The sequence below is a fragment of the Lolium rigidum genome, chromosome 1 (assembly GCF_022539505.1).
Source record: "Lolium rigidum isolate FL_2022 chromosome 1, APGP_CSIRO_Lrig_0.1, whole genome shotgun sequence".
Taxonomy (NCBI): Eukaryota; Viridiplantae; Streptophyta; class Magnoliopsida; order Poales; family Poaceae; genus Lolium; species Lolium rigidum.
Genome location: NC_061508.1, coordinates 95,294,168 through 95,304,229, shown reverse-complemented (window position 1 = coordinate 95,304,229; position 10,062 = coordinate 95,294,168). Strand labels below are relative to the sequence as shown.

The window sequence follows — 10,062 nt, the reverse complement described above, 5'->3', positions numbered from 1 at the left end:
AAGATGAAGAAAACCAAAGAAAATTAACTTGTGCTTAGATAAGTAGGAGAGCAGTAACATCCCCAACCAACCAGAGTTTAAACTTCAGGTTTAACAATTTGGTGTCTCATAAAGGCAGAATATTCTTCAATGAGAGGCGTCATTTTCGTCGATAGTGAGTTTGTCAATCTCAAGACCCATCGGATCGGTTCTTAGACTCAGTTTCTTGAATGTGCTTATAGAGTGTGTGTGTGCATGGTCGGTCATAAGGATAAATGTATGTACGTATTTTTGAGCATCTATCGTCTGTGCTGTATTCGAGGAAGAAAAGAGGAAGAAACCAAACTAATAGTTGAGGCGCCAATTTGGTCATTGGTGAATATGCATGTAGTCTTTTTTTTTGAGCTTAGTATATGCATGGAGTCGAGGCTGGCTTATCCTGCACATAAACTCTTTGGTATCTCTTCCATTCTCATAAACTGCACAAAACATGGAGAAATTTCGGCCACCGTCCGATCGAGATTAGGCGGTTCCAATCGATGGGGCACAGTAGCGGGTTAGCAGCGATGATTTACAGAAAAGACCTTACTATTGAACCGACGTTAAAAAAGCCCCGAAACTGGATCTCGCTCGCACTGGATTCAAAAACACCTCCGCATTTTGGGCCGGTCCCCCAGTTTCCCCCAATGGCCGCTCCGCCGCCGGTGCTCACCCTGGCGGTGGAGAAGGGCCCGCGTGCCGGAGAGACCCGGCAGTGCCGCGCGGGCGCCGCTCTCCGCGTCGGCCGCGTCATCTCCGGCAACGACCTCGCCGTGCGCGACGTGGGCGCGTCGCAGCGCCACCTCGCCATCGAGTTCCTCCCGCCGCCCGCGGCCCGGTGGGCCGTCTCCGACCTCGGCTCCTCCAACGGCACCTTCCTCAACGGCGCCCGCCTCGCGCCCTCCGTCCCGGCCCCGCTCTCCGACGGGGACCTAATCGTCCTCGGCGAGTCCACCAAGCTCGCCGTGTCCATCGCGCCCGATTCGGAGGCGAAGCCCGCCCCTAGGCGCTCCTCGCGCCGCGCGGCGAAGGTGGTGGAGGAGGAACCGACCCCCGCGGTCATCCGCCGGAGCACACGGAAGAAGGCGGGGCCCTCCGAAGCTGAGAAGGAAGGGCTGGACGCAGCGACAGTGGTGGTGGTGGAGGAAGAGAAACCCCAGATGGTTACTCGCCGGAGCAGACGGAATAAGGCGGCTGCACCCGAGGCCCTGGAAGCGGGTAAGGAGGAGATCGAGGAGGCCGCATTGGAGGCACGCCGCGGTAGGAAGAAGAAGGCTGTGGAGCCCCCTGAACCAGAGAAGGCGGAGGAACAGAAAGAGGAGAAGGCAGCGGTGGCCACACGCCGCACGAGGAGGAAGAATGCTGAGCCCTCTGAATCAGAGAAGGGAGATGAGGGGAAAGATGCAGTGACGGTCGCCCCACCACCAGTGCCTAGGACGACAAGGTCCAGAAGGGCTCAGGGAAGGGTTACAGTGCCTTGTGCAATGGAGACTGTTCCTGAGGAGGAGGAGAGAGATGAGGTGGTTGCACCGGCAGAGGAGAAGGGTGATAAGGTGGCAGCTGGGGGAGAAGTGGAAGGGACTGCGAAGGCATTGGAGGAAATGCCAGTTGCTCCAAGAGGGCGGACACGAAGAGCACCAAAAGCTATGACCAATGCTCGCTGTGCTGCTTCTGACAATGTCGATAAGGAGGTAAAGGGTGGTGGAGAAGAGGAAGAGGATGGCAAGAGAGAAGCGATTGTCAGTGGAGGAAAAGTAGGGGATGTGGAAAATGCGGAGGAGCGTGCCAGGAGAAGCAGCCTGGAGACCATGCCTGTTGCTCCAAGAGGGCGGGCACGAAGAGCGCCAAAGGGGATGACCAATGCCCAGTGTGCTTCTTCTGACAATGTCGGTAAGGACATAAATGGTGCTGAAGAAAAGGAAGAGGATGGCAAGATGGAAGCTGTTGGCAATGGAGGAGATGTAGAGGATGTGGAGAACACCGAGGAGCTTGCTGGGAGAAGCATCTTGGAGACCGTGCCAGTTGCTGGGAGAGAGCAGGCACAAAGAGCGCCAAAAGGGATGACCAATGCCCAGTGTGCTTCTTCTGACAATGTCGGTAAGGAGATAAATGGTGCTGGAGAAGAGGAAGACGATAGCAAGAGGGAAGCGATTGTCAGTGGAGGAAAGGTAGGGGATGTGGAGAATGCAGAGGAGTGTGCTGGGAGAAGCAGCCTGGAGATCATGCCAGTTGCTGGGAGAGAGCAGGCACAAAGAGCGCCAAAGGGGATGACCAATGCTCGGTGTGCTGCTTCTGACAAGAACAGAGGTGAGGAGATAAAGGATGGTGGAGAAGAGGAACAGGGTGACAAGAAGGAAGCAGCTGGCAATGGAGGAGATGTAGAGGATGTGGAGAAGGCAGAGAAGCGTGCTGGGAGAAGCAGCCTGGAGACTATGACATTGGGGGAGTGGTTTGACCGGATGGAAAAGTACCTTCCAAGAACGATCAATGAGGCTGCTGATGAGATGATAGCGACTATGGAGGAGAAGCATCGACGAATCATTGAGTACATTTCGACGATTGGAAATAGTTCCAATCCTTCTTGAGATTTACGATGACAATGGTACCTGGAAATAGCATTGAAGACAACATTTAGCCGCATGTTTTGCAAATAGTAGGTTTGAGGTATTACCATCATTAGCTGGGTGATGATCACATCAGAAGTTCCCGAGAAATCTTACCTTTTCTGTTCAATAGCTGCATGGCTATGCTAGTACTGGTAGTAGGTTAAAGCATACAAATGGAACTATGATGCATCCTGTAGGTTCACTTCTGATCAGATGCACTAATATATCCTGTTCTTCTGGACAACGTTGTATCAGCTCTTACTGTGAGGCAACATTCCCATGAATAACTTGTTCATAGCCCTGAATCTTCCTATGAGATCACTTCTTCCGCTGCTAACAGTGAATTGGATGAAACATAATTTATAGGAAAAAGTCCTGCCTAGGGTTCTCATATTTCTCTCTTTGCCTACTGATGTTATTCCAAACCCCACTCCCACTGCCCAAAAAGACTAAAGTCCGAGTTGTTCTTTTTTCATTTTTGTTTCATTTTTGCAGAGATAGGCCACCTTCACGGGAAATCTGGAAACCGTGGAGATTCCTGTAAAATTTTGGCCTGTCTGTATTGGCCGTGTCAGCACCTTTTTCTTTCAAAAAGTATCCAAATCCACGCTTGCAATGATGGGCAGCAGATCCTGCATTTTGATCTTTTATCTTCAGAATCTAACAGGGGTCTTCATACTATAAATGAGCTCAATCTTGCCTGAGGATGCTTTGTTTGTCAGATGAAAACACGATCATTTCTAAATAATCTACCCTTATATTGCTGATTGCAACTCCGTCCATGCCTTTTAGGAATAGCAGAAAAGTTCAGTTAGGAATTAAAATCTTCTTCTAATAGTCTCAATCACTTCTATGAAAAACCAATTGTTCCTTTATCACAGCTCTGGACTCAAATCCTATTAACCTTTTGCCAATACTCTACAATATCAGCGCTTCAGAGGTATCCATGAATTTTTTTGAGGAAACATGTATCCATGGCTTGACAGGCATGCCAACTTGATTGAACCAATTTCTTTTTATTCTCTGTTATGTTTGCTGTGTAATTCATGTACTCCCTCCGATTCATATTACTTGACGCTAATATAGATGTATCTAGACACATTTTAGTTGTAGATACATCCATTTTAGCATCAAGTAATATGGATCGGAGGGGAGTACTTACCTCCAAAGAAATGCTGACATGTTCTTTGTGCAACTTAGCTGAATTGCATGCTGATAATCACTGTCAAATTCTTGAAGTACAGTAAATTTATAATTCTACCTTTTTTATTCTTGTCTAATTGAGTCCCCCTATTGATTTTCTATAAGCATTTCCAAATGAAGTAACTGATCAGTTGTGAGCAAGGTGTTGATTCCAGAGAGAAATCCTAATTAGGAAGGAAGGTATAAGTAACTGGAAGAAGAAAGAAGTCACTGGAGCTTCCTGAAAACCATTTGGGAAGACAAGACAGGAATGAAGTACAGATGAAGCAAAGCTCTAATCCTCCTCAGATAATTTTCCCGTGCCCCTCTCCATCTGCAGTAACACATTGCTTCATACCCTACTTATAGAGGATTGTATACCAACTTAGCTCTAAAGTTACAAAGTGTGGAGAAAAACTCTGAAAGGTGAGAATTTCTATTTGCCTTTCATCATCTTGCCGTATTGAAAGTCTCAGTGCATCCTGAAACCTGAATTACTTCTTCAAAATACTGTATTCCTTTTGTCCTGCTTTCTAGCTCTGCAGACTTTTGATGCAAATTGTGCAATTTATCCTAGTTGTGCCGTTATGGCCTGTAGTTCCAGCTTATACTCATCAGGCAGTGTGGTACAACCGATCTACCCAGTATGGTTGTTAAGGCAAATAGAGTAATGACTAAGATCAGCATATCAACAGGTTGCATATCCTAAATTGCAGAATGTGGTAACTTCAACTAGACACGAAACAGAAGTATTATCATATATCTCTCTCCAAATTGAGCTGAAATTCTATAAGACAATGGGGCTACCCACTTTAACTTCATTTCATAATACTTTTTGCTTGCAAGATTGCTTTGTCTATATAATTTGTGTGGCAGGTGAGCCGACGTTCTTCATAAGTCGATTTTTCTCCCTCTAGTTTTCCATTTTGTGGGAATTGCATGCTCTTATTCTTATTCATATACTTCTAGCCATGGCTGTCCCACAAGTTGACAAGAAAATGCTTGGTGAACTTGAAGTAATGGGATTCCCCGCCATTCGTTCAATTAGGGCGCTCCATTATTCTGGTAAGTCTGTTTCAATTGAGATTAGATGGTAAAGATCTTCTATTACATAGTTTCCAATTATAGTTAGGCTGGCATTCCATCAATTATCAGTTTATCACTACAGGCATTTGATTCTATGGTCTCACCAATTATAATTGTACTGACTGCTGAACCATCGTACTATTTGTGTTTCTTGAAATTTTACAAAGTAAATGAATTAATTGCAAAGCTATGCAACACGTTTCTTGTAAATATTCATTTTTCTTCTATATCTTGTTGAATGAAATGGAAAAATGTTCCAATGTCTTTATCAGGTAATTCCAATCTTGAATCTGCGATAAATTGGCTTCTGGAACATGAAAGTGACCCAGATATTGATCAGTTGCCATTGGTAGGTTATTTCTTCATAACGCAATCGTTATTTGTTTATTCTGCACCCACTTGATATACTCCGTTCTCAATGGGGCTATCCTGTAAATACATAACTGTGAATTGTTTTCTCTGAGATTACAGCATTCAACCATTTCTACTTTTGTTAGATGCTTAAATATGAAGCAACTTACATGTTGGTGTATGTCTGTGTAGCAGTCTGTAACCTAATGCTCTGTAGTGCTAAAATCCCAGTAAATTTCCTTTATTCTATGACTACATTTCTGCATTGTCATATCAATTGTTTTTCGAAGCTCTTGTTCTGACTTCTGGGTACTCCTTGGATGTTTTAGGTTCCAAGAGAAATCAGCATTGAATGTGGTGACACATTAAACGAAGTGAGAAACAGCGCTCAAGTAGTGAGGTTAGTTTTTTCCAGACTGCTATAGAAAAGAAAGTATGAAGATGTTGCTTGCCTTTTCCCAAGAGCCTAAGTTTTTGGATGGAGTGGTTTTATATATAAAAAAATCAATATGATATCAAAACGACCATGAGTCCAAGACTTGACTGGGGGACCCTAGATACGAGTGGGAGTGCTGAAGAGTATATTTCCCACCTTTCCCCAAGCGCCTAGATTTTGGAATGAACCGGTTGTTGCACTTGACAATCCACAACATTTTCCCTTTATGTTTGTCATCCTGCTATGCCATACCTCAAGGAAAAAACTGTTGAGTCGGGGATTGCTCAAGGGAGTGAACAGCCTTTTTAAACCTTCTTTGTTTACAAAATAAAATAGCTGCTAGTGTGCCATTAATCCTCCCCACTTACTAAATTAACAGTTTGATGTCATGCACTGGAAAATGGAAGTTGCAAATGAGCATAGTATTCCTCTTAACTAGCATTAGTATTTTTTTTTGGGCGAGGGAACTAGTATTAGCATGTTCATTAAGAAGGCAAGTCATGTGTCAGAGTTAAATGCTCACTTCCTCTGCTTTTTATGCAAGGCTTGTTATGCATCAGAGTTAGATGCTTAGTCCCTCCGTTTTTTATGCAAGCCTGCCATACATTTAAAGATTTAACCTTCACAACATATAGATCATAAAAATGTGGGTTCTACACATAAAACTAATATCATCATAAAATGCTGTTCAATATGAATCCAATAGTATCACTGTTGTGTGACATAACTTACATGCCTTATATAGTCTGTAAGTCACTTAGTCAAACTTCAAGCTTGGAATGCGTGGGTAACTTGCATAAAGTAACTGAGAGAGTATTATTACAATTTACTAATATCCATGAAAAGCCTATGTACCGGTTGATGTTTTGTTCCTTTGTTATGCTATTGAGTATAAAAATGCATCATCGGCTTGGGCATGGTTTTCTTGCAGGACTCATGCACAGGAGAGAAAACAAGAGGAGCAAACTGAAGCTGGAAGTCAGAAGGTGCCAGATAAACATTCTTTGTAATTTTTGACATCTCAGTCCTTTCTAATCATGTTAGCATGTTATGGTTAAGTGAAGTCTTTTTGTCATTCACGGAACCATTACTGGAAAAGATTGAACCAGGTGGAAATTTACTTCAATTCTTTTGCTCCATTTTTATCTCACAGCGTAGACTCAATAAAAGATTTCTCATACCACATTGAACTAAAAATATTATGTCTGTAAACAAGATACACACATGTTTTCTGTTGACCTTGTTTCAATGTTCTTACACCATGTAATACTCTAGTCAAAGGTTGAGTAGTAGGTGCCGCATCCCAACCACCTGTCATTTCACCAGCGTTTTATTTTCTGCCTCACCTAACCCAGGCTAGTGTTTTGTAGTTCATTATCTTTTCACACCCATACTTCATTTACCAGGAGACTTCACTGGTGGAAAGAGAACTACATGCAGATGAACACAGAGAAGAGGATAGAAAAAGGTGTGTACCTTGTTTTGAATAGATACTGTTCGGTGAGCTGCTTGCATTTTGTTTGATATTTCTCCAAGGCTGCAACCCTCCTGCTCTTTGCAGGATTTTAGCACTATACAAGTCCAAGCGTGACGAGGAAGAAAGAGCAAGAGGGAGAATCCAAAATCAAGTCCAAGAGGATAAGGTATGACAACTTCTCCATGCTATTAAGAAGTAAAGATCATAACAATGTAAAAGGGAAAGAGCAAAAATGTGTTCCTTTGGTCTTACTTATCACATTTCAATGTAGCAGCTATGATGCAATTACTTCATGTTGGCCCCATTAGAGATGAATTTCATGTTGGCCTGCACTGTTCTCTGTTGGGATGTTAAAGTGTGCGCTGGTCGGGAAGCCCTCTTTGTTGTATCCTGTCGCTTGTCCACCATCTTCCACTGTGTTGAATACTGCATGCAGTAGTATAGAGGAACACTGTTTATTAAAAAATAATGACACATCAACATGAGAACCATTTAACTCGATTTTCAACAAGGGAGTCAATTACAACACATCCTACATTGCGTTAAGTGTTACATGATAGAGGATGATAAAAATTATAACCTACTATAGTTTTTAATGAACAACAGCTCTGTGCTAATATTGCGATGTTCTTGCAAAAGTATTTGTTGAGCTCTGTTACATATTCTACGACCATTATCTTTCATGTGTAATTTATTTGTTGTTTTTTGAAGAGGGAGAGGATTCAAGCTGCTAAAGATCTTATGGAAGCAAAACGGATTCTTGAAGAAAAACAAAGAAAACGGTTGGTTTCGTATGCAACCCATATACCATTTTCAACTCAAATGTACTCATTGCGAAAATAATATTTAATGCAGCATGATGGAAAGTCAAAAAGCAGAACGAGAGGAGGAGAAAAGAGCAAGAGAGAGAATCCGTCAACGTATAAATGACGATAAGGTCCCACTGATTCTGAACTACCTAATATTTTGGTCCTTTGGTATTTCATTCCATCTGCTATTTTCATTTCAATGTTTGACAATGGTTCAGTGAATGTCATGCAGTCCTTACTGTCACTTGGTTTCCATATCGATAAAGTTACTGCTATATGCCTATATCTTGCCTCCGCAAACCCACAGCTACATGCAATAAGACATCTTTTTTGTGTGTGGACATCTTCAAATTCAGCCTAAACTAATCTGGTCTCCTTGAAGTGGAACAAGCCTATCATGCAATGATCAATTATGTCGAGTGCAATTAAAATTTCCTACATGTTCAACTGGGAATTTCCCTGTGTTACTCATTTGCTGCTACTTTTCTTCAAAACTTTCAGACTCAGCGAGATAGTACATTGCTTCTTGTACTCTGCTAAAAAGCCCTAAACTATTACCCTCTATGCAGGCAGAAAGGAGGAGAGGACTTGGTTTGCCGCAGGAAAATACAGTAGCATCAACCCCGATAGTAACTCCCAAAAAGGTCTAGAGCCCCCACATAGTACTACATCTCATGAGCAAAACTACGACAACACACTCCTCACCCTTTTTTGACTGATCAGGTAAAACCTACTGAACCTGTTGTAACATCGGAACAACTGAAAGACTGCCTGCGCACTCTGAAAAAGAATCACAAGGTAAAATGATCGTCCTGCATATATGATTTATTATCCATTGAGGTGTTAAAAGATCTTGATTACTATTCCACGCGCTGCTGCACTACTTCTGTCAGTGCAGATAACTGAAACTATACTTTCTGCACTCCAGGATGTTCAGTTTCTGCTCTTGTTTTGTAGTCTGGGACTTGGTGTTCCATTTTATTTCCCAGCAGTCTAATGTCAGCACCCTCTTAGAATTCAGCAGTTTGCTTGTGCAAAGACATACGAAACTCTATAACTCAATAACCCCTCGCGTTATGCGGATGCCAGAAACCAATTGACGTGTGTTGTTTGCAAATTTATCTGTAGGATGACAATGCTAGAGTCAAAAGAGCATTCCAAATATTGCTGAAGATAATCGCCAACATAGCAAAGAACCCAGAAGAGGAGAAGTTCAGAAGGATTCGCCTAAGCAATCCTGTTTTCAAGGTAACTACACAACCTGATACAGCTTCTTCTTCAGAAAGCTGCTTCAGTTCATCCTGAACCTACCACTTCTGCTTTTAACAGGACAAGGTGTGCAGTCTGCAAGGCGGCGTCGAGTTCCTGGAGCTGTGTGGGTTCCAGAAGCTGAGGAACAACAGCTACCTGTACATGCCGAGGAGCAAGGTCGACGTGGCGCTCCTCAATGCCGCAGGGGTTGAGATCGCGTCTGCCATGGAGAATCCCTACTTCGGTCTGCTCTCGAAGTGAGCGGGACAGCCTTCATTCATCTCTGCATCACATTAAGAGCCCATCTACTTCGTACAAGCTTCGTGGTAATGGAATGGAGTACCAGTGAATGGACGGCACTGTGGCGAATAGATCTCGTCGATCGGATCTATCCCCTGTTGCTGGCAAATTATGTACCACCATAGCGCAACATTTGCTTTCCAATAAATCCACTGGGGTTTCCTGGCAACAATGGCCTGGTGTTTCTCATCTTACCAAAGAAAACGGTGCGTGATTGCAATTGTATTCACGAATCCTCATGCAGGAGAAATCAAATCATGGCATTTACAGTCATGTTCGTGCTCGTTTGTGCTTGACAAGGAAACCTGTTTTCCTTAACGATGGATCACTGTTGCTCACGGAGCAAAACATTGAATGCCCTTTATTCTCCGGGTAGAGGAGAAGGGAAATCAAAGGACCCTGTCCTTGTTCGCATGCTGCTGTCGGCACATGACATGGTTTGAGCTTTTGTTTGTGCACCTGTACTGTACTTTCGAGCTTCAATTCTGCATGTGGAGGAACCGTCCTAGATTCAGAAAGCAGCAGCTACTTGATAGCTGCTGCTGA

General features: G+C 43.4%; 1 protein-coding gene across 1 annotated transcript; it reads left to right on the top strand.

Moving 5' to 3' along the window:
- Positions 1 to 665: 665 nt before the first annotated feature.
- On the top strand, positions 666 to 9,770 carry LOC124649247 (caldesmon-like). Its single transcript, XM_047188901.1, has 11 exons — positions 666 to 2,596; positions 4,028 to 4,042; positions 6,611 to 6,665; positions 7,086 to 7,147; positions 7,241 to 7,322; positions 7,868 to 7,938; positions 8,012 to 8,093; positions 8,535 to 8,609; positions 8,689 to 8,763; positions 9,094 to 9,213; positions 9,295 to 9,770. The coding sequence occupies exons 1-11, from the start codon at positions 666 to 668 to the stop codon at positions 9,475 to 9,477; spliced, it is 2,751 nt and encodes a 916-aa protein (XP_047044857.1). The 3' UTR covers positions 9,478 to 9,770.
- The last annotated feature ends 292 nt before the right edge of the window (positions 9,771 to 10,062 follow it).